The 26,439-nt window shown below is 35.8% G+C and overlaps 1 protein-coding gene across 1 annotated transcript in view; it reads right to left on the reverse strand.

Moving 5' to 3' along the window:
• GLIS3 (GLIS family zinc finger 3) overlaps nt 1-26,439 on the reverse strand; it is a gene marked incomplete at both ends in the record, with an annotated part of 168,037 nt that overhangs the window by 33,069 nt on the left and 108,529 nt on the right. The window contains 2 exons of the mRNA XM_084305150.1: nt 13,690-13,800; nt 15,171-15,332. Of these exons, the coding sequence (XP_084161276.1) occupies nt 13,690-13,800; nt 15,171-15,332 (273 nt within the window). The remainder of the gene's footprint in view (nt 1-13,689; nt 13,801-15,170; nt 15,333-26,439) is intronic.

Raw genomic sequence — 26,439 nt, forward strand, 5'->3', positions numbered from 1 at the left:
GTGATTACTTTTGCAGCATCAGAAAGGGTAGGGAGCAAGGGGTAGAGGAGCTCTTCTCTACTCTCCCACTTAGCAGAGTAGGACCATAAATGTGTAAATATTGCTTTAGCAGAAGGAGCCATTGAATCACAGCTGCTTCCCAAACTAGACACAACTTCTGGGGAACTCCATTCCACACCATTACTGTTATCTCTTGAGTGAGACAGTGACCATGCTGTGAATGCTGGGTCCTCCTTCCTCTGTTGTCTAAAGCTCTGCATCTGATCAATTTTTTTTTAGATATTTCCTCGGTAGGAATTAGCCTGTACCATTAGATGCAAGTATTGATCTGCCTGAGGGTAGGAGAGCTCTAGAGGGATCTGGATAGGTGGAACCTATGGGCCAAGGCCAACTGTATGAGGTTCAATAAGGCCAAGAGCTGGGTCCTGCACTTGGGGAGCAACAATCCTATGCGATACTACAGGACAGGAAAAGAATGTCTGGAAAGCTACCTGGCAGAAAGGGACCTGGGGGTATTGGTCAATAGGCGGCTGGATATGAGTCAGCAGTGTGCTCGGGTGGCCAAGAAGGCCAACAGCATCCTGGCTTGTATAAGAAACAGTGTGGCCAGCAGGGCTAGGGAAGTGATTTTCCCTCTGCACTCAGCTCTGGTGAGGCCGCACCTCGAGTGTTGTGTTCAGTTTTGGGCCTCTCACTGCAAGAAGGACATTGAGGTGCATGCTGTGGACATGTCCAGAGAAGGCCTATGAAGCTGGTGAAGGGCCTGGAACAGAAGTCCTATGAGGAGCAGCTGAGGGAACAGGGGTTGTTTAGTCTGGAGAAGAGGAGGCTCAGGAGAGACCATATCACATGGTACAATTACCTCAAATGAGGCTATAGCAGGATGGTTATTGGTCTCTTCTTCCAAGCACCAAGGAAATGGCCTTAAGTTGCACCGGGGAAGGTTTAGGTTGGATATTACAAAAAGAATCTTTACTGAAAGTGTTGGGAAGTGTTGGAACTGGCTGCCCAGGAAAATGGTTGAGTCACCATCCCTGGAGGTCTTCAAAAACATGTAGATTAGAGCTTAGTGATGTGGTTTAATGGTGGACTTGGCAGCACTGGGTTAAAGGTTGGAATAGATGATCTTAGAGGTCTTTTCGAACCTGAATGATTCTATGATTAACAGGGCTGACATAAGCTGTGACCTTTTGGGAAGCAACACAGCTGGCAAAAAAACAAAAACAACAACAACAACAACAAAAAAACAGTCTTGTTCAACTGCATCTGATCAAGGCATTCTTTTTTTTTTTTTTTTTTTTTTTTTCCCTACAAAAACATTGAGGTTAAAAAAAATTCTCAGTCAAATGTTTTTGCCTATTTTTATAGACACCTTTAACAAAAAGCTTTAATTGAAACAAGTGCTTTACATTTTGTCAAGGGCAGGGAAATCTGAGTTTTCACACTTACTTGAAGAACAATGAAAAGACAGACAATATCAAAAACAAGCAAATAAACCGACCATCCAATGCAGCCATAAAAATTTATCTTCAGTTAAAAAAAGCTATAAATCTGAAATAATAGTTGACCAGATCTAACTGCTGCAGTCTGTTTCTTGTCCTCTTCCAAAGATAATGCATTTCACTTGCAGGTAGACTGTAGAGTTATCAACTGGCTGTAAAAGACAGTAGATGCTCTGCTTGACTTCTGTATAAATTACATCCCAGCACAAAAATCCTGTCATTATGGCTGCAATACATTTCCCTCTTGATCACTCAGTTGAGCACCAGTACAATCACACCAGAACTGAAAACTTGCCAATCTATTTGGGAGAACTCTAACATTAGAAAGTTACCTTGCTGAATGATGAAATCAGTAACTGAAAATCTTGCCATGCTGAGCACAGAGATTTTCAGAGTGCTGCAACTTAGCCCAAAGTTAACAAAGTCAACTGCTCACCCTGCTTTTAAGTTCCCTGTGTGAAATGTTTGTTCTAAATGATAATTTTGCAACTTTAATAGCTCAGTTGCATGGAAGACTTGACAGGTTTTATATTTGGAAATCTGAGCCTTTCCCATTATCACAATGTGGTGATTTTTTCTAATACACAAAACAAACCACTGTCAGTCATAATTTATAATTGTTTTACGCTTGCGATAATCAACTAATGTTCATCACTTTCAGAAAACTGGATTTAAATTCTAATGTTATATTAGCATTTTAGGTATAACTAAATAATTACCCGAGATTAAATGATACAAGCAGAAGGGAGTAAGATTTCTACATTCTTCAGTTTTCAATGTGATTATATTTGAGTCCAAGACCAGAGACATGCTGTTGGTTTGATGTATGACATACTTCCAAAGAAAATGTTTCCTTAAAAGAAAGGATCATTTGTTTTATGTTTTTCTAAACAGCCTGTGTTTTATCTAAGATCTGCATGTTTTTGTACAACCTGGCTCACTTCTTCAGCATTACTCCTGTTTAGTAGAAATCTGATGCCATCAAGGAAAACATCTGTTTATGAACATTGTTGGTTAGAAGAGATGTAGTTTTGAATTTTTCAAACATGATTAGTTTGTTTCCAAACTACATTAGGCAGGATGAAGTGTGTTAAAGATTTAAAAATGTGGTTTTCTTTTCACTATACAGCTAAGGAGGAATCTTTGTTATTCAGCTGTTTGTGTATTAAGTTTACTAAGCTGTATTTGTCAAGCAGGAAACAAGCCAGTAGTCTTCCATGTGTTTTTGTTGTTCATATGTTAAGTTGGCATTGGAAGAGCTAAATATGACCTGTCTACAGCAACCTATACATTATACTAACTTTTTAAAGGAATAGCCAAAAATTTATATTTTCTTGCACATTCAGAGCCATGTTGTGTCCTGTTAGCATCATGACAGCATAAATATGTGACCACTAGAAAAGTACAAGTTCAATATGAAGCCAAGCAATGTAAGAGTGTTAACACATTTTATGGGTTTTCTTGCTAGATCATCTATTTGTTCACACAGATCAGTGTCAAGGTCAAATGTTTTCTTACACAGTTCTAAAACTTGTTGACAATAGAAAGTAAAAGTTCATACTTAATAAGTGTCTTAGTTCTTGCATCTGGAGGCTGTAGACATTCTGGAGCAAAGAGGCACTGTAGGATTCCTCAATAACTGCTCCCAGTAAATCATCTGTGCAGGATTTCTAGAAAGCCATAGCATAATTCTGCTAATTGTCTACCACTGCTTTCCAATATGTACGCAGAAATTTTTTATCTGCGCTTGCATTCTGTTTCAATTAAATCCTAGGCCAGGAAAACAGAAATTAACTAGCCTGAAATTGAAATTAAAACTGAAATTAAACTGAAATTAAAACTGAAATTAAACTAGCCTATATGGATAGTGTAACTGTTAGGTTCCATATGAGAAACAGTTACTTTTGTTCCACTCAAAGTTTTACTGCAAATGTTTAACTTCAGAGACAATAGTAGCCTTCATCTTTGTGACCTACCTTAACTCAAGAAAACATACCACAGCCTCTTGTGTTAAAAATCAAAAGTACTGGAACCTACATAGCTAGTTAACTTTGAGAAATTATAAGGCAACAAGAAATTCTGTTTTAGAAACACTAAACTCTTGTAAGAGGCTAACACTGTTATGTTAAGATGGGTGACACAAAATGAATTTTACCTTTGTTACATGTATATATTAACAAATATATATAATAACAAATTTATTATATATGTAACAAATATATATTTGTTATAGAAAGAATACATATATAATATATATATATAACAAATATATATGTATCTTTGTTATACAAGGACTTCTCCTTTGATCAGTATTATTTTAATTTGGAAACTAATTTGGCTTATTTCTTTACTAAATTGATATAGACCTATAGACCAAAAACATCATTGTAAGGTGAAAAACTTCAGATTGAACAAATCCTAAAGGAAACCTGAGATTAAATAAATAAATAAATAAATAAATAAATAAGAGAGGTCGAAAACATCAAACCAGCAACCTTACTTTAAGGAAGGTAAGTACAGTTCAAATGAGATATATTGTAAGTGGCCATTTTCTGAGATAAACAAAAAAGCTTGCTTGGTCATAATTCTGTTGAAAACTAATGTCCTAAATTTTTCAAGTTCATTTTGCCCTGCATATTTTCAAGTACTGCCTTTTAATGTAAAAGGCTCCTAAGGATGCTCCTTGTTTTGCCATCTACTGGCTTGGAAAAAGTGCACATTTTCACAAATCTTGCTTTCTTTTATTTCTCATTCTAGTCATAGGACTGGAAAGCATCCACAGAAATGCATGTATACACACACACACACACATTACCTCCCTCCTTGTCCCATATCAGATTGTATCAAACTTGAAAACATGCAACTACCTTATTAAAAACGCTACCTACACAATACCTATGACTATTCCTATTTCTTCCTTTTTTTCTCACTGTTATAAGAGGCTTGTCGCTGTTTTTCATGTGAACGGTAATCTAGAGTTGAACTATGAAATTCAAAAAGCAGGAAAAAAGTCTGATCCACTTTATGTCAGACTGATTTGGAGATATAGCTTTTCCAGGTGAATGCAGCTTGACAAGGAACCCACTTGTACTGCAGAGTGATTTGCTTTCCCTTATTGAAAACAGAACTGCTTGGCAAATTTCCACTTCAGGACTGGAAAAAAGTGGAAAATAAATAAGTACCCATCCACCTGATGTTTCAGTTAAACCAAATACTTGTCACAGGTTACCAAAAAGTGCCATGAAAATCTGTAAATAGTATATACGCAATTATTTGTGTATACAAACAAAGATTTTTTAGATTTCACATTCCCTTTAATACTCTGCAACATTGCTTACTGTACCACTGGCTTCAGAGTCAAATATTTGATTTTGTGGAAACTGAGCATAAGTACACTAGTTCCTAAAAGGAAACACTTGTCTGTGTGAAATAATACTTGATTATAGAACAAGACTAGAAATTAAAAGAAAAAAAAAAAAGCTTTGGCAGCTTTACTGTTAAGAGATCCAAATTATTATGCCTTCAGGAATATGATTTTCACTCTTCCAAAGACTCTTTAGGACATCTCTGTACAGTTTCACCTACTGCCTATGAATTTGTGAGCTGTCAATTTAGTATGTTTCCTTGCTAGATGATGATGGGTGTGTTTGTTGGATTGGTAATGCTGAATTTCAGAGTTCCTATAGCTTCCCATGTACTGTGGGAGACTTTGTTTGTTTGGTTGGTTGGTTGTTTTTGTTTGTTTTTTGTTTATTTGCTTGGCTTGGTTAAAGTCCTTATTCAGTTTACTGTGCAGCCTCACAAACAACCATCAGCAGATGGGGCAGAGCTCTGCAGCACAAGGAGGAAAAACACAGGAAGATTTAAGCTTTCCTCACACAGGGATTGCTAGTGAAGCCAGTATCTCACCCACTCATTGCTTCAGTAGTAAGTAGGACTCCAAAATTGGTATCTGCCAGTGCAGGCCAGCTGCCAGGACCCTCCTCCAGTAGCACTAAATCTGCACAGCAGGGATGGACATTCCAGACTGGAAGGACAGTCAATGAGGATGCTCTTAAAGACCTGAAGGGTGTTTGGGCTGCGGCTGGATTGGCTAACTGAAAACTGAATAATAAAAAATGCTATGGGCATGCACTGACAGCTGTTGCAAGAGTTTTGAGACAATCTTGATTTTTTTTTGGCACATGTATAATTTAACAAGGGTGATAGCACTTCTTCTGGTATACTTTCCAACATATCACACTGCCAGAACTCACAGGACTATAAAATCAAGGCAGAAACCAGGTGCAGGGAGACATCATGACATGAAACAAAAAATGTCAACATCAGAGTGAACCACCAATCTGCTGACATTTCAAACTGCATGTGTCTTGATGGGATGTACCCATGACATGCGAGGCCACTCTATAATCTTTACTTGATCACGGCAACTGGGAGAAGTGCCTGAAAACTGGAGGAAAGCAAATACTACTCCTACCTTCAAGAAGGGCAAGGAATGCCCTGGGAACTACAGGCTGGTCAGCATCACCTCAGTCTCTGGGAAGGTGATGGAACAGCTAATCCTGAAAACAATTTCCATGCACAAAAAAGGTGACCTTTTCCTCTATTCAACATTGATGAGGCCACACCTGGAGTACCAATAATGTTTCCATTTCTGAGCACCCCAGTACAAGAGAGACATAGGCATACTGGAGAGAGTCCAGTGGAGGGCCACCAAGATGCTGAAGGGACTGAAGCACCTCTCCCATTAGTCTGAGAGAGTGGAGATTGCTCAGCCTGTAGAAGAGAAGGCTTAGGAGGATCTTATCAATGTGTATGAATACCCCAAGGGAGGGTGCAGAGAGGACTGAACCAGGCTCATTTTCAGTGGTGCCCAGTGGTAGGAGAAGAGTCAATGGGCACAAGCTGGAACACAAAAGGTTCCATTTGAACTTCAGGAAGCACAGCTTTACTGTGTGGGTGATGGAGCACTGTCACAGGTTGCCCAGAGAGGTTGTAGGGTCTTCCTCCTTGTAGAACTACAAAAGCTGCCTTGATATGGCTGGAGGGAAGCTGCTCCAGCTATCCCTGCCTGAGCAGGGGGTTGGACCACAGAACCTCCACAGGTCCCTTCCAACCTTAACCACTCTGTGATTCTTTTATTTGGTGACTGTAACAACTACCAGTTGTAAGACCACTATGAGGAATATGTGGGTGTTTTCCATGTTTCCTGCTTCCTGAAGAGCAGAGCTCCACACAAAACTGGCACAGCCCATCCCCAGGATAGATCCTCCTTGCAAGTTCTGCCTTGTTTATCCTACTGCAGCACCTGGGACAATGGCCACAGCCAGCCCTCCTTGCTTTCAAGGTCTGTTTTCCTATTTCTCACTCACCACGCTCAAAAGAACAGATCACTTGTGTTATCAAAAGTTTTCCAACAACTTGTGCAGTTAAATTCCTTAAACACTGCTGACCATTCCTAATCCTTTTTTTTTGCCAGCACCCCTTTCAGCAAAAATTGCTGCACTCCATGGAGCCTGATTTATATTTCATTTTGAAAACAGGAAGTAAAGGGATTAAAGTTGAGGATTAAAACACTTACTCTTTGCTGCATTTTTTTTTTCTGCAGAATAGTTTGTTAGTTGCCATGGGTACTGCTCAGTGACCCTTAGCCCATGAATGCAGTTCTTTTTGCATTAATGACATCTTTTAAATGGACTTCATAGAAAATAAATAAGGGAAAATATCCTTATGTTCAACTGCTCTGAAAGAAAGAAAATACTTTTGCTTCTTTTTCTCTCCATTCTCTCTCTTTTGCACTTTTAACAGTGAAATTTGAACAGTGAAGTTTGAACAAGGGCAACTGAAACTTGAAAGGTGCAGAACTGCACTGGGCTCGTACCGTAGGCCCTGGACAGAATCCGTTTGCTCTCCGGAAGGCAGGTGTTCAAAAACAGAGCAGTTTCACCAGATTAATATAGTCACATAATAGACAAAGTTGTTGGTAACTGGCTTAATGCCCTAATAGCCTGCTGAAATACCAATGATGTATTCTTCTAACTCTCCTTAGCTAACTCTCTCCTCATCGATTAATCATTCTGAATAAAAGAACAGAAAAAAGAAGTGAATTAATTTTCTGTAAGAAATTTATTAAGTGGTGTTTCTTGGTTCAAAAAAAAAAAATCAAATACTGACAAATTAAAGGAAATGTGTTGCAAAATGAAATAAAACAACGATACTAGCAAAAGAAAATCACAATACATTGTTTTCTATTTGTGTTTGCCACTAAATCTGACGGCTGACATAAAATTTTGTTTATCCCAAGACTTTAAAACAAGCCAGTAATTTCACTGATGTGTAGTAAAGTGCAGTAAAATCAACATGTAGTCACAATAAAAAAAAGCCTGCTTTTACTGTAAAACAATTTAAACAATGAACAGGCAAGTAGCATGCAGCACTGTAATAAGCAAGAACACTATTTATTTTATTATTTTATTTTATTTTATTTTATTTATTTATTTATTTATTTTCCTGGGGGACTGAAGCATTTGCTGTAAGATGTACAGGTTTATATGTGTTATGCAAAAAAGATTCTAAGAGAGAATAAGAAAAGGTGAATTGCTAGAAAGTGATATAAAATGACCAAGGCTCATAAAGATTCAGTCATTGAGATCTGCCCATGAAGGTGGAGATTTTATATTCCCTTTTCACCAACATGAGGCTTGCACAGTGGCAGAAGAACAACATCTGCAGGATCATCACTAGCTGTGCACAGGTTCCTCTGCAGAGCCCTTCCATTTCAGTTGGGACCTTGGTCAGGCCACGCTGCAAGGTAGTTCCAGCAATTGCTTTGGCCAGATGATCCATGTCTTTATTTCCTTACTTCCAACATGCTGCACACCTAGAACGGACTTATCTACTCTGCTAGCCTCTACTACAACCCAAATTAGGAGTGGATACAGCTGAGGTATAATACAGTCTGCTTCTTCATCTGAGAAGTGTAGAACCTTTTTTCTTTATTGTAACTAGGAAAAGAATTCTGAAATTTTCCAACCATTACTAACTTAACTATTTTTGAGAGAGCAATAAGTGAAAAATGCAAGAAATCATGCATGAATAGCAGCAGGATTAGGGAAACCTTGATTGCCTGTTCCCTTTCTCAGCATAGTGCCTGAAAAGATCTCCTTCAAACTAGATATCATGGGAGGAAATCTTGTAGAAAACCTTAGTTGAGAGAGTATTTTGACAGCTCTCTAAAACCTACTGTTCAATCAGCATTACACAATTGACCAATCTATGTCAAAAAAGAATTTTATCAGGTAGAAATGAACCAAGCTGGAAGTGCAAGTCTGTGCACAGATCCCTGTCTCCTGTGCAATTCAAAACAAATCTCCACCAAGGATAAACAACTTTCACAAATGTCCTTTGGGCTGCCTTTCACAAAGTTATGAATTTGTGATATTTACTTTCTGGCAGAGACAATGCAAAATTCTATGATGGAGAAAGTCTGGAAGATATATACATGAGGAACTGCTGTGTTAGAATAAGACTAAATAAATATCACATAAATAAATAAGGAGAAAAAAATATATAATTGAATGACACTGCATGCTTTAGCTGCACAGCTCTTCTGTATGGTACTGAAAAACCCAGTAGAAGACCAAGGAGTATCACTTATCATGCTATGGATCTGCTGAGGCATTAAGCTATCTGGTGAGCTGAATCCATGCATGGTGGCCACAAGATCCCTTTGAATGAGCAGGTTTTTCCAGGAGTCATGACAACTTTCAGAGGCAATTGCCAGTTAAGCATTCACTGTCTCAGAGCGTTTCTGTATAACATATATAATCCATAACTAATTTATGAAAAAAGATCACAAACACATTCTGTGCACTGTTAAAACTGTGAAACATTAAATAATTGATCAGGTGAAAGAGGTGAAAGGTGACAGTATTTGGTAATAACGTCTTAAGTTCAAGGCCTACAGTGAAAAGCCCAGGGAGGTTTTACATTCTCTTTAGCTGATCTTGTTTATTTGAACTGTTCCCATTATCTATTCCTTTTTTTTTTTTTTTTTTTTCCACAAAGATGTAGTGAAACAGTTGTATCCTTACCTATTAAAGTATCTTTTAACTAAATGGAAACAATCTTAAATACATATATATTCTTTGGCACCACATACTGGCTTGAAGAACTATTATACATGACAACTGTTCTCCACTGTTATAAATATGGATAAAATGAAAACTAACTAAAAGCAAGACTGTACACTATTCAGATGCTAAAATAGATGCTATCAAACTAATCTTGTCCTTGCCAAACAGCTGTAAGTAATCTAAGCAATCCTTTTGACTTTTTTTTTTTTTTAAAGAACTATCTTGTCGGTCTGCAAATGCATTTGTTTGAAGAGAAAACCTTCAAAAAGCATTAGACATTGCAAATGCTCATGATAAGATCTACACTAAGCCAGTGGAGGGTCTGTTCCATTGAAATGGGATATGAACTGCAATACTTAAAAGTGAATTAGGGATTTTCTTTATTTAGGAAGATAGCTGCAGAAATAGCAAACTGTTCTTCACGGTACACTTGTATGAATAAGATAATGTTCCTATACTTGTAGAACGAGTTTAAGACTTGTGAGGGTCTGAGCTCTCAAAACAAATAAGTCTTTGTGAACAGCATAAAAATATTTGCCTTCTATATTGGTTTTTATTCACTGCATAGCTAATAGTACAGGTTCTGAATTTTGTTAATGATCATGCTGCATATGCACCTCAGCTGCCTAAGGATGTTCAGCTTGGTTACATATCCTAAAGAATCAAAGACACAAAGCTGGGAGACAGAATAAGGAAAGAAATGGAAAAAGAAAAGTGTCACAAGAAATTAAATGAGAAAATAATAAAAAAAAAAAGCGGGAGAATATGCAACTTAAGGCAAGGACACCTGAAGGTTATTTTTCAGTAGCAATTTAGGAGCATTTACTTCTTCCAAGATCCACCCATACTGCTTTAAGTTACGTACAGAGTCCAGTAGTGGCTGACCTTTCAGTGGAAAGAGTGAGAAAGTGCAAATGAGCAGTGCAGAATAATCGACCTTTTCCCTAATCTCTCTAGTTTGAGGCTTACTTCTGTCCTACAGCATGCTCCTGATTCACTAATATTCCATGCAAACCTTGTGTTTATTTTTTAACACTGCCAAAAGAATGATGAGTACTCTCAATAATCACAGAAATACCCAGATCCCTTTGAATTCCGATTGCCCCTTGTCTTCTATTATATGTTTTGGTAACAAGTACCACAAGGTAACTGTTCAACTTTAAAAAAAGATCTTTTTAGTTTGTTGTCCTTTCAAAGTTCAAAGGAGGAAATGACTAAGGGAACAGGCTTTTAAACTGTTTGTATTCGAGGGGCATATTGTACGTTATCATTTTTCTCAATATTCCTTTAGATCACATTCTGAATACTATATAGTTTTCTATCACTGACTGCCTTGCATAGAAGGAGCTCTATCAGTCTTCCCCAAGTGAAGATGAATTCCATTCATAGTCAGCAATTTTTAGCTTTTAAAAATGTGAAAGGAAGTACTGTTTTTTATTCCATCAAAATACTTTACAAGTAGGGACTGAATGTTACTGTGCATATGGATTATACTGAAAATGATTTCCAGACATTTTAAGCATTTATTCCTGGATGATTGCATGGTGTTTGTATATGTGCTTGTCCTCATGCTTATGCAGAATTTTACAAATGATGCAAAGATGGTTAAAAAAAGCAGATGATGTTTCCTTTCTGATTTGCTTTAGTAAATAAGAGTTTATTGTGCTATCTAGTAAACTGCACACAACAGATATATTTATGCTGTGATATTCTTGAAATATAGGATCTCATCCCATTACCTGGAGAGATTCCCAGTTCAATGTATTTAGTGGATGGCTGGAGGCCAGGGCTGGGAAGAGAAAGGGAACAGTGGCAGCCTTACAAGGTTTGCAGAAAAGGTTTTTTTTGCCTTACGTGGTAAATCATAAACATTTATCAACAAAAATTGTTTAAAATAATTCAGACCTAAATTTATCCATGTCACTGCATCATCTGGCCCTGAACACAGATCTACAAAATCTGGGTTGAAAACTTCATGTAACTAGCATTTAATACAGCATGTAGACTATGCAACATCAAAGACACATACAGCCTTGGAGAGCCAGCAACTTAAGACACCAAAATAATGTCACTTAGTGTGTAGGGGGACGTTAAAAGGAGGATTAAAAGCAGTGAGGCATAATATACTAAATGAATCCATGACTAACGGGGTGTGACAGCAAAGGGTTTCATTCTTTTCAACAGAATTGATCCCTAGGGCTGGAACTATTACTCCACTGTGCCTTTATCACCTTGGAATTTTTATGGTTATTTTTGATGAATTTGCATTTTTGTAAAGACTTTTTTGACATTAAGCCAATTTTCACTTTTAATTAAAGTCATAAATAATCTTAATTCTTCCTTAAAAGGTTTATTGTTTCTTACTTTTTATTATTATTACTGCCAGGAAATATTTTAAATACCAAAGCATGATGTGAATTAGCAATTACAAGTTCTCAAAGGTCCAGTGACTATGTTGTATCTTGTAAACATTATATGTTGTAAACTTTATCCATGCTTTAAATATCTGATTTGATCTCCACACGTGTGATCTCCACATACATGGAGATTTCACTTCTTTACCTTTCTATATATTACTTTATCTCAAGTACAATGGGTGAACAATGGGTGAACAATGGGTATAGGCAAATCCTTACCAAACAGGGCTTTAAAAACAAGCAGCTATAAAGCTAAAATGTGACCAGAGAGTGAAGCAAAGAGTAAAAAGGGCCAGCTTTAAACTGTTTGGTACAAAGAACGCGTGCAAATTGAAAAAAAAACTCGTAGTGAATGAAATGTCAGAAGGAAAATCCCACAAAGTACTGACACAATCAAAGACAGGAGATAACATATTATTTTACTGTAAATGACAGTAATAGTACAGTGCAGTTCAATACCTGTATTCAGGCCCACTATGCCAGTTTTAGTTGATGTATCACACACAAATTTCTTACAATGCAGTCTTGATTGCCATTTACTTTGCATGCCTGTAAAAGTCATAAAAGCTGCCTGAGCAGCTCCTAGGATAGGCAGGGCAGGGCTCATAGAACTTCTTTGGCAGTCCTGTCTGTGAGCACACAGGAGCAAGGAAGTCAAAGCTCTGCTTGTAATGGTGAACACAAACGCACAGTTACTTTCTCACTCATACAAGTGTGCATTCATAAGTTCAGAGGCATCTTCTCATGAATACTATAGACCAGTTCCTTACAACAGGCTGAAATACAGGTCTCTTCTGCCATGTCCTTTTTCTTAGTTACAACCAACCATTGAATCAAAATTTACGGCTTAAATCTATATATTAAAGACTGTCCCTTGGAGATTCCTATGTTGTACAAACACTTTTTGCTACTTTCTATGAATGGCTGTGCATTAAGTTTTAAACATCTGCAAGGTTTATCTATTCCTGTAACAGTTCACAAATGTTCTTGTATCAGGATTAATACAATACTGATTGACTCAATGATCTAAACTAATGACATAGTGCCAACGATTAATGTGAGATATGAAGAAAAATGCTCAGAAAAAACACCATTCTCTTAGGTCACAGCTCAGCTCTTCAAAGATGTGCTTATACATACAAATAACTCTTGACTCATGGACTTGACATCCACAGGGAGCCAGTGTTGTGAAATACATTTGAAAGTGTCTGGCATATGAAAATATAATTTACAGCTTAACCTCATACACTGTCTATTGAGCCTCAAAATCCATCTTTCCATCCAAGACAAGTTATTTAAACTTGCATTTTATGATCTTATGTATTTATCAAGTGGTGAAAGTATAAAATCAAACAATTTTGTTTTCAAAGACCACTTTTGATTTTGCTTATTATGTATGTTTATGTATGTGAGTAATCACCACATCAGCAAATAAGAGCATTAAAGCAGGTAGACTCATGAAGTCAAATATAAAATTATCACCTACGTAAAAACAGTTTAATTTGCTTTTCATTAATGTTTTTTCTTTTCGGTCTGAAAACACTACAGGCATTTAATACACATTGATATATCTAATATTATAACACCAACTTCTCCATAAAATACTTACACCTGCCAACACAGTAGAAATTTTACCTTTTTCCTAACTTGCTGGTCTTTGAAAGAATGTGCTTTCACATGTTTTCTCAGGGAGCTTGGATCTGTGTATCGTTTAGTACATCCTGGAATTTGACATGCATAAGGTTTCTAAAACAAAAAGAAAAAGGATAAAGAAGCAGCTGTTAAATCACGGATTATTTTAACTCATGAGAAACCATTTAGAGCTTTGGGATGCTGCAAATCACATTACTACAAAATGAAATGCTGTACATTATTACAAGGAGAAGGCCTAGTAATTTATTAGAAAGGGAAAGGAGAAAAGTAAGGTTCATATGGAAGAAAAAACAAAGGAAGGCTTTAATTATGGCACCTTTCATTATTACCTTTTTTTTTTTTTTTTTTTTTATCAGTACAATGAATATTGTTAGGTATACTCACAATGCTTCCACCCTTAGAGCTTTGGCTTAATCAGAAATTACATTCTTTAGTGAATCAGGTAAAGAAATTGCAGAAAAGGCCCAGATAGACAATTTAGAATTATAGAAGAATCTGCTTTAGAAAAAAAGAAAAAGTGTTAGTTTTCTACATTATGAAGAGAGCAAGCAAAAACCAGTGCAAACATTGAATACTAAAGTATCAAAAATATTTCACACAAAAATACACATTTTAATCTGAAGTATAAAACAAACACTTCCAGCTCATATTTTCTAATAGCACATCAGTTTAAAGAAATACCAGTCCTGTAATACTTTTAGAACTTAAAAAGACAAGACCAAAGAACCAAACTAATTCACCAAATAAATACAAATTTCAGAAACTATCTCCTTCTGCCTGTTCTAACCTACCTATCTTCTCTGAAGACCTGAAGATTCACAATAAAGAATATTAAATGAACACCAGGTCCAACTCTGCTAAAACTGGCTATTTCACAATTCAGGCATTTATGATTAGCAAAGCATTTCTGAAAACACAAGCATATAAATGTAGTGTACCAACTATACTATCAACTATCCGAAAAGGATCTTTTAAGTTTTTTGACAGCCATTTAATTCGAATGGCAGTGTTCTTTTTCTCCTTCTGGTCTTCTGCCCTTTGGAAACTGTTTGTCTCTAATGAAACCTGAACTTCTTTTGTTGTGAAACAAAGCTTTCATTAAACAAATCTCAATACTGAGTCAAATTCACAAGTAACAATTTGTTGGCATGACTTTCTAGTACTTGCTCCGGCCATTCTACTGATTTTTGTCATATAATAGCAGTTATTATCCCAGCTGGCTTTTCAATCTTTGCATGTTGACTTCAGGTTCCCTAAATAACACCTGAGTGGGAGGAAGTTATTCTACCTGCAATGGAGCCCATGAAGCTGTGGCCTTTTAATCGACTAGTCCTTGAACAGCCCTAGAAGACCCTTCTCCTTCCAATCAGTGATGTTACAAGCTACCTGTTGCCACCAACCTGGTGGAAAGGAGCACACAGTCTAATGAACAGGGGACTGCAATGGGACCTCTACTTCCTTACAGTGTCTAGGTGTGTCCTCTGGTGCTTGGCGCGGTCACTGGAGTTGCTGAATGCTTTCTGGCAGCCAGGGTGCTGACAAAGATACGGCTTTTCACCTGTATGGCTCCTTAAGTGAATCTTGAGGTTTTCTAGTCTGGAAAAGGCCTTCTTGCAGCCCTCAAACTAGAAAAGAAAAAGAAATGATTGTAAAAGAAGACATACACAATAAACTGCAACAGCAAACACTGAGCAGAATGGCAATTGGACTTGCAGGACACTCCAGCCTGCTATGGCCAGATGCCTCTGGAGCTGAGGAAAGCCTGGAATTGTTTGAGACACTTAGACCATAAGAGCGTTTGTGTTGTGTTTGTCTTAATTAGGACACAACATTATACGGTCATTTTTCAGGGGCAACAATGAGACCCAGAGTGACTGCTCAGCTCAGAGCTCAGCACCACCCAGCCTCTCTGGGGAAAACAGCCCATGTTGGTTTTCCCAATAGCAGACAGGAAGCAAAACAGTCACTGTGTCCTGTGCTAGCCAACCTCATCACAGCTCTGGATGTTAAGAGCTGAGCTGAACAAGTGCACCTCTTAGTACCAACCCAACCTATGCATGAACAACAAAACCCACACAGGGAAACATCAGTCTGCTCTACCTTGCATATGGCGTTGAAAGAAGTCAAAAAAGAACATGAAAATCAAGCTATTTGCTTGATTACAAATCATTGGCCCCGGTGATAATATAATGCGTTTTGAAACACTTCTTTACCTTTCTGATACATTTGTATGCATTACTAAAAATAAGGGTCTCATCCTTACAGCCCAGCAAAAGAGGATCTTATCTCTATAGGTAACCAAGAATCATGTGGCACAGTAGTTCTGTACCTAACCAAGTACTGCACCTGCAAAGAAACCTAAGTTTATGTAAGTGGAAAACTATTTCTTCATCTGTCATCTGTCCTGCTCCCATGTTATACTTTATTTAGAGGAATGTAAAAAACTTCCATTCTATTTGACATTAGCATTTTCATGTACATTTGATTTCAGTTAGACATGAATGTTTATAACTCTTAGAAGCATAAACTTAATTAATTTCTTTATTTAATTTTCTTAATTAATTTCTTTAATTAATTTTCAATTAATTTCTTTAGCTTTGACCTCTGCACATTCTACTGAGAAGCTACATCTAAAACACTTGCTGTATAACATGATCGTTTACAATTCTTGTTTGCTTGCAAGAGCAGTAATGCATTAAGTAATGTCAAAGATTATCTATGCTCTAACACACACAAAAAAAGAAATGGGCCATTTTCTACTGACACTAGAGTAAAACATACACATTTTGTTATGTTTTATTTAGTGTTTGTATGTTTAAAAAAACACAAGTAGGAACACTGACATAATTCTGATCATAATTAGCAAGCCTTAGTTAGCAACCTGTAATATCCCCCTCCCCCCCCCCCAAAAAAAAAAAAAAAAAAAGTAAAAACAAAACAAAACGAACCAAAAAAAACCAGGATATTAAAAATGCTTTTACTTTGAGACAAATGTTAGAAGACATTTCACGATCAACAACAACAACAAATAAAATACATAGCAATCTCTACCAATTGCCTGGATAACAGCACCATGTTTTCATAGGAAAAAGTGAAGAGTTGAGAAAGCATTCAAAACATGAGAGCTAAACGACTGATATGAACAAACAGCCTTTGAAAAGGAAAATAATTCAAATACAGCTACTTTAAAATAACAATGAAATTTACTGATGATCTTCACAGACATTTTATATGGACAAGTCATTATTTTTTATTAAATTTAAAAACCTTCTATTCTAATTACAGTATTTAGGCCGTACCAAATATGAAATAAAATGTATTATTTCAAGGGACTTTCTGTTTCATAGGGTAAAACTCATCACATTGAAAAAGTTCTAAAAGCAGGCCCTCTGCTTTTTCACAATTTATAGAACTTTGAATCTTCAAGCACATGAACAAAATTAAACATATATGCAAATAATTGTTTATGATTGTAAAGCAGCATTGAATTTAAATGGGCAAAAGTATTTAACTCTCCGGAAGTTGGAAATATTATCTTACAGATTAAAAAGAAATAAGAAAAAAAATGATTTCTAAGGAATACTTCATTGCTTGGAATACTTCATAACTTGGAAGTAGAGAAGATAGTCTGATACTCTGAAGTTCTCATCCCTCTACAGCCCTAAAATTCTGTGCATCATATTCACAAGTCTACATATTGAGAAAAGGTCATCCCATAAAGAAGTAGAAACATGAAGCCTGTATTATTAGAAAGACTGTCTTTACACAACAGTTAATGAATTCTAACTCTAAATATCAAGCTGTTTGAGGCCTTAGGAATGTTTGATGCCTAAAGATAAAAGGAATGAAGCAGCACTCTTTTGAACAAACATATCATAGAATCATAGAATCATAGAATCTCCTGAGTTGGAAGGGACCCTTAAGGATCATCAAGTCCAACTCTTGACACCGCACAGGTCTACCCAAAAGTTCAGACCATGTGACTAAGTGCACAGTCCAATCTCTTCTTAAATTCAGACAGGCTCGGTGCAGTGACCACTTCCTTGGGAAGTGGTATTCTATGATTCTATGATTATAGATATTCTGTGATATTAGATATTCTGTGATATAGATATTCTGTGATATTAGTGATATTCTATGATTCTATGATTTTGAACAACAATTCTATTATTCCTAGAATCATAGAATCGTCATCTGGGTTGGAAAAGATCTTCAAGCTCAAGATCTACCATCAACCTTACCTATCAAGTCCCACTCTTCTCTTGATTTCGATAAAAGTTTTCCACAGAAGACATGATTACAAACTGGGCAAAAAAAGTATGGTAGTAGGGTTGTTGCATTTTGAAATGGAACCTTTCATAGTTTCTCATTTATTATCTTGGTACAAGAAAAGGATTACAGGAATGTGTTATGTACCTCCACTACAATTAGTCACTGAAGTACTTGCCATGCATTTGGCATTCTGAGGCTGTTTAGCACTCTTAGTAAACCTGATTAAACCTCCTTTTTAAAATTATTATGTGGAATTAATTGTGTAATATTTTCCTAATCTGCAATACAGAAATCACAGTTACTGAGTTTTTATTTTTACTGTTGTGTGCAAATTGAAACCAATAGCTCACTTATAAAGAAAATTACTACTCCTTACTTCCTAAACTTGGGAGTTCTTTTTAAAACATATTATTAGAGTCTCCATATCCATATTTATTTTATCTTTTTATAAGGCTAATTGCCAAAAGCAGGAAACAGTATATTTACAGTGAAAGGTAAAGCATGTCAGTAAAAAGCAAAAGCACTGCTGACTATGACTTTTAAACACTCGTGCTCTCCAGAGTGTTCTGCATATATTTGTACACACATAAATGGCGTTAAGTGTACTGGGCAACCTTTCTGTAAAATTATAATATTATGACATAGATTTCTAGAAAATAATTGACACAGCATGTGAAGACTTGCTGGATGCATCATTCACTTCTGAGCCCTGTCCTGAATGACACAGCAGACTTCATTTTGAAATGCATTTAGACTTTTATACTGTAGGAACACTAGGTTCCTGCATGGATTCCCTTGTCTGAATACTTTAATGCTTGCAATAGATATTCATTGACCAAATATTTAAGAGATTCATAAGTTTTTGATGATCCTTATGGGTCCCTTCCAACTCAGGAAATTCTGTGATTCTGTTTTAACTGAAAAAGAAGCTGTTCTGATTGCCTGAGTTGGTCGGCACTGTAACACAGACTTAAGACCTTGCTCTGGAAAATAACTTCTATCTGAGATCTGATCCATTCACAGAAAAATACCTGGTGTTTATTTAAAAAGTCAGTGACAGGCATTCAGGCATTTTCTTATCTAACTCTCCCTAATATTATCTATTCTTAAAAATCTTCAGTTCTTCCTATTCAAATTCGTTTTGCTTCAGTATCTAAACATTGTAATTTCTTTTGTCTTTTTCTGCTGTATAGATGTGATTAGTAATGTGTAAGATAACTTCCAGTTCCAGGCATTTTCTGAATGTTATCAAGTCCTTTAACGTTCTCCCAAATAATTTACATATATCAAAATTATTTGTTCTCTCATGTTAAACAATACTTTGTCAGACTTCCACTGAAATAATTCTTTAAGAAATATGGACACCAGAGCACAATTTGATTTTACAGTGTTGTTTCATCCCATATAAAACAAAATAATAGTGTCCTATTCTGATATGATCACATGTAGACTCTTAATAGCTTTTTTTTCTTTGAATCAGTTATACAGAGTAATCCTCTTCAGCATCACTGCATTGGGATATCATTCTTTTACTTTGTAAATGTGAAAGGTAACCATTTCCCTAGTTTATTGCCACCTATGGGGAAATATTTATGGTATATTAAAATGATTTCACTTAATCAGAAGTTTCCAACATGCCCTCTCTCCTTGGATTTACAGGAAAATGGGTGTTTCTTTTTTTCTTTTTAAATTTGACTTAGCTATCTTTCAACTTTCCTATAACCCTTCCATTGCAACAAATGATGCCTACACAGTGTCTAAATAACAAATCTAGGTGCTTCATTTTTTCTTCAGTAAAACAGAATGTGTGCCTCATGTAAGTAGCAGATGAGCCTGAGGTCCTCCAAGAACTGTGACATAGGAAACCATTGGATGCGATATGCCCAAATGATCTCAGAAGTTCATTTGTGAGTTATGCTTGATAAAAGGTAAAGAACTGCCCCAATCTCTGCCAAACTTACTTGATGGAAATCAATCCAACCCTAAATCCACAGCCAGGATGTGCTAATCAGACATTTCAAATACATTCTTGAATTGTTGCAGAATAGTAATTTGTTTAGCTTAATCACCTATTCAGCTATGGTCAACTGATGATGCAAAATGAGAAGGAAAAAATGCGCCTAGAAACTATGATACATATCAGAGAGAATAAATTAGTTCCTGATTTTACAAGGTCAACAAGATAAGAAGCTTCATCCTAGCAAACATGCTTGCCATGGAAAAGTAGCTAAAGAATCAAAATCTCTACCTTCCACATTGCTTGTCAGTAAGCACAATGGATACTACTTCCGGTTCAAGGACACAGAGCATAGTAACAGTGAGACAGGGCCTTGTTTATTACTACCATTTCACACAAGCAGGAAAAACAGCAGTTTCACAGGTGTACAGTTCAGATCAGATGTAACTCTTGCTTTGCCAGCTAGTCCATGGATAACCTACATTAATCCATGACTAATTGCACATGACTACATAAATGCATCTTCTTTAAAAACTCTGTTTCTGTAGTCCCTTTCTGACTATTTCTGCAGTAACCATGGATATGAAATACAGGATCAATATTTCAGTAGTAGTACTTTTTTCCAGCACTAGTCATTCAGGTAAGATTACTTTTCTAAACCAACCCCTTTTTTACTCAGTCAAGGATTGTGTTAGCCTTGTTAAGTCACAGCATTCTACAGAGGATCACATTTGGTAACATTAAATTCCCTCTCAGATGCATTGTTTGCTAGGCAGAATTTGTCATCTTTTAAATATAAGCTAGAATTCTTTGTTCCTGCTTGTGTTGGTTTGTATTTGTCTGTTTTACAGTTCACAGTTTTATACTGCAATCATTCAGCAAAGTCCATCAGGTCATTTCAATTGTTTTCTACATTTTCCTTGTCCCATTCCAGACTGCAGAAGTAACAACTTGATAACATTTGCTCCCTCCTAGTGTTGATGGATACAGAAGAAAAAAATGAAACAAATGGGACTCTACTAATGTGAAGGACTCCAGGCTGCTGCTGCTTCTGGCTGCTGAGACTTTGGGAACAGAGTGAGAAAACATGTGCTAAAAGATCCAAACTGGTGTAAGACTGCTTGCTTGAGGAGAGTACAAAATGTTGCCTCAGCCTTATACAGATATGCTGGTTGGACTTTGATGGGATCCTATTTCCAACAGCAAGTGTCTGAGATTGATTTTAATAGCTGCTTGACTTGCTTGATATAGTAATATTAATAAACTGACTATATCCGTGGCAAATAACATTTTTAAATCCTAATCTTCAGAGAAAGTGATTTGAGAGAAAGTATAAGCCATTCCTGAATGCCATCACATAGGAATGCATATATGCAAATGGAGAGAATAGTATCCCTGAAAACCACAGACGAAAACATAAATCTAGAGTATCACATACATAAGACCTCAAACAAATCCTTCAATTGCTCAATAATCTGGTAGCAATTTTAAAAAAATTATTAGTAGATAAATGACAAATTAATAATTTACTAATGTTTTATGTCTATCTTATGTTTGTGTTTATGTCAATTAATTTTGAATAGTCTGATACCAGGTAGGTTCTGTGTCTGCACCAAGGCAGGTAGTCTGACAAGGACAAAATATCTTTCTCCAGCTTCACATTTATTATAAAATGAGATGTAAAAGCTGTTCTTTACATGGTTTCCAAACAAGAATGATGCATTTCAAACATTATTAATAGTCTTTTAAATGGCATTTCCCTTCCTCAACAGCATTAGTAGGGTGCTGCTTTACAAGAGATGTGAGGGCTTTTAAAAAATTGAGAGTAAGACCTCATATAAAAACCTTTTAAATAGCTTTTTATTCACACAGACTCTCCTTCCTGGCAATCTTGTGAACGACACATAATTAGTGTCAGACATCATTCAAACTGCTGACATCAGGTGGTCACCAACAAGGACGCTGCATGCCGCAGCTGAGATTTAAAAGCCCAGGTTCATTTCATGTGAAATGAGTGCTGTGCTTTTAACCCTTAAAGTGTTTAAATGGGGAAAAATGTAGAATCCAGAGCAGCAATTCATTATACTGCAACCATTTCTGTCTTAATGGAGTACATTTTGTGACATGGTGATTGAATGCTTTGGCATATGCACAATGCTTATATAAATAAGGCTGTACTTTCCTCAGGCAATGCAAAGGCTGGAAATTTTTTCTTCTTTTACAATTAAGCTTATGAAATGATACAATATCTTGGAATTCTTTGTTACAGTAAATAATGACAGACTATGTTTATATAAATTGCATAGATTATAGTAGATGCTTGTTTACCCAACCATTCAATAAGAACTTGTTCCAAAACCTGTTGAAGTCGGTATGTAATTACTCTTTTTTTCCCCTAAAGAAAAAAAAAAAGGTTCCCTCCTTCACTACGTATCTTCACTACAGGTAGTTTCCATCAGGCAAATTCCATTAAAATTTTAAGATCCTGCATGACATAAGGATAAAAGAAAACAAAAAAAAACCCAAAATTATGGTCTATGAAAAAACCTGAAGTGTTTAGTATATATATATGTATATATATATATATATATATATATATATATCTTCTTTGCACTTCCTACTTTAAGCTAAGAAGCTTATTACATTTAACAGATTTACAAGAAAGTTTATATATTGTGTACTTCTCATATTGTAAGGGCTTTTGTCTAAGGAGCACATTTTTTTTATTTTTGTGTGTGTGTGTTATGTGTTTAGACAGAAGATTAATACACTCTATTCTCATCTGATTTCATTTTTCTAACACATCTTTCTACTTCTGTATATTACTTCTTTATATTAAAAGCAAGAAGATCTATATATTGCTGTTATAAGTGAGAAATACAATGGAATCAATAGAAAAAAAGATATTAATGCAGATGAAAAAGTTAATATACAGAAGAGTGAATTTGATTACCTTTTTTGTTTGTCAGATACACAAAAAACGCTAGTATCTTGCATTCTCTCTGAACAAAATCTTACTATATCTGTCACATTGTCCACATTTTGCTGAGCATTTCCATATGTAGATGTATTACTTAAGCTTAACAATAAAAATCAACTTAAATCTTTTTTTGAGGAGATTACTATTTGCAGAGAACATTGTGGTGTCTGTTCTGATGGGACAAGTAGGAACAGTGGATTAAGGATGCCAACAAACTGCAGTAAAGGTCAAAGAGGAAAACAGGTAGGGGACTGTCCCTACCCAAAATACTCCCTTCTCACGAGAGTTCTCTTTACAGATTAGTCTTTTCATTTATATGTTTTTGATAACTGTAGCATGCTCATATTTCTCTTCCATTTCAAGACTGGAGATTTTCACAGTTTCCACATCCTCAAGATCTTCACCACACTCCTCTTGCTTTCTAGGTAATGCCACGACTAAATACAAATACCTCAGCTGAAGTTAAGCATAGTACCTTGAATATTATTTGTTCCCTGAAATAAAGGTGGCAGAGACTCACTCACCATGGAAATGTCTTTTTTTTTTTTTTTATTATTAGTTTCATTAGTAAGCATGGACATTTCAGCCTTGGAAGTTATTTCTGGTGCTACAGGGAAGGTACATATTATGACAAGTCCCTTCAAAAGAAACTATTAATGAACACATCAGCTGGTACTGATTCAAAAACTATATGGAACAGAAACCATTACAAGAAGAATGAACAATATGGAAGTTCTTCCATTGCTTCCTTTTTGAAGATAGTGATCCTGTTCTTTTCTGGTCTTTCTATTTTCTTTCTCTTCTTCCCTTTCTTTTCTAAAAGGTTTTCTTTGATAGTCTAAGAACTGAGGTCAACATTACAATTCATGCAGCTTTCTCTACTAAAAGTCTACACAACACTAAAATTGTTCACTGTTAAAGTGGCTATTAAACTCTACTTGCTCTACTTGCTGAACCCCAGAGAGGTCACCTAAAGCTGAACATTTATTGTAGCTGGTAAACTCAGAAGAACTAAATATCCTTTCATCAAGGAACAACAAACAAACAAACCAATAATTATGTATATGTTACACAATTTATAAAAATAGAAAATGTATATAAATTATATGCTGCAACACTATTTTCCTCTCCAATACAAAGTCAAACATGCAGATACATCTCATCTTTGTAGTTCTAAGCTCATTACGACCTCATGCCAAAGGTATATTATGAACAGAGACAATAGGTTTTCAGACATGAAGTCAAGGGACTGTAAATCACATTCTCACTGGGAATGTGGCTTTGTATAGGAGCATTTTGCTGTTGTGAATCTCAAAAAGGACAAATTTTTTATCACTGTTATATTAGGGAAAAAAGGGGGGGGGGGGAATAAAAGATCAGGGATTCTCTGAAACCGTACTTCAAGTAGAAAAAGAAATGTGAGTCTCAATGATTCTTCCTCACACAAATCCCTGCCCAAATTCCCATTAGATTCATTCAATTTTCTATAGAAAAACAAAACAAAACAAAACAAAACACAAACAAACAAACTGGAATAGCCATATATAGGAATAGGAATAGGAATAGGATTTATTCTTTTAGTTCTTCTCTATCCCACCCTATCCATAAACATGCTAAACATTCAAGTTGGGACTTAAGCTTCCAACTAACAAGTATGCAAGCTGTTCTACAAATACTATCAAAATATTTCTTATTACAGGTATGTAAAAACATGTCATTTCACTTCTGTTTTTCATGGGTACAAGGATCCTAAAAGATTGATTGCTGAATCATAAAACAGAAGAAATTATATTGCCAAAACTGTTTTCTTTTTTTTCTTTTTTAAATTGAGAATGTACCCAACTCCAGCATGGTAACCTCAGATATCTAATTAAACGAAAGGTACAGTCTTATTTTTTTCAAGGAACTTAGCATTCTGCTTTTAATAACATTTTGAATGTTACAGTATTAATGAATCCCTCCAACATCAATGCCAGAAAAGAGGGTAAATATTACTAATCTACACAAAGGAGCTGAAGTTAAACATACACTGCAAAGGATATGATCATACAGTGGAACTGAAAGAATGCAATTAAGCTGAACTGCTTTACCTCTGCCAATAATAAATTTTTATACTAAATATGACTTTTTGACCAAAACACAATAGGGGTTGTCATCCCAAGAGAAATCTTTTTTTATATAAATTATTCCAAAGTTTCATATCTTGCACTGCCTTTTAGTGAATTCTTTAGGAACATAGTCTGAGCATCTTCATAGCTATGGATATCTTCTATACTTGGATACTTGTCTATAAGCATACTTGACTATCCTCTCAGTATAACATTAACTTTGAATTTCCACCTGTTTATGGAATAGACACCACATGTATTAGTTGTATCTACTTAAGTTTCTTTATGTCATTCTCCACCTCAGTAATGCCATCTCAGAGTGATTTTAATAGGAAATTCTAATCCAAACAATTGTAGATAAAAAAGGAAGAAAGAACGTTACCTTTTGATATTTCTAAATATATGAAGGCACGTAAAGCATACAGAAGTTACCTTCACATTAATCAGTAAATACTGAGCATTTTCATAGAATCATAGAATCAGAATATCCTGAGTCGGAAGGGACCCATAAGAATCATTGAGTCCAACTCTTGGCACCACACAGGTCTACCCAAAAATTCAGACCATATGACTGAGCACAGTCCAAACACTTCTTAAACTCCGACAGCCTTGGTGCCATGACTAAATCCCTGGGGAGCCTGTTCCAGTGTGCAACAACCCTCTCAGTGATTTTCTAACACTTTAAGAGGTTAATTTGTACAGTTGTACACGGTTGTATCACACGCACTTGAGTTGTCCAAGGCATACAGAATACATGCTACTATTTAAAATCCAGCCCACATGCCCCTCCATCCCCCAAAAGTTCATTTAAGAATTAAAAAAAATAATTTAAAAAAAAATAAAAAAAAAATCAACATTAATTTTTGTCAATTTTCAAAAGAAGCATGCTACTGAAAAAAAAAAAAGTTTTATTCTGAAATTGTTAAAATTATGTTTAGACTTCTCCCATTGCTTTCTTCCTCATTTAGATAAGACAATTTTCTGACTTTGACAAGAATCTGTTCATTGTTTTCTGACCCTTAAGTGCATTTCCCAATAAATAAAGTATTCACTGAAAATATTAGCTCAGAAACAGTGGCAACAAAAACATTTCTCACTGACACCAAAATTGGACATCCCTTGCTAAGTGTTTCTTCTCCCAGAGAAAGCATAAGAAACAAACACACAAGTTGTAAATCAGATTAATTGATGTTCTATTAAAAAGTGTTCAGATTAGCATCTGTATAGTTACTGAAAAAATACAGAACAGAAAACGTCCCTGAAATTCCTATTCAGCAAAATGTAAGAAACTCAAAATAAAGTAAACATACTGTCTTAACCTTAAACATGTGTGTATCACTGCCAGCCCATAATATAACAGTTCTGTCATAATAATCAGGTTCCAGTTCTGCATGCCATTAATATGCATCACATCC

The sequence above is a fragment of the Netta rufina genome (genome assembly GCF_964035555.1).
Source record: "Netta rufina genome assembly, chromosome: Z".
NCBI classification, from domain to species: Eukaryota; Metazoa; Chordata; class Aves; order Anseriformes; family Anatidae; genus Netta; species Netta rufina.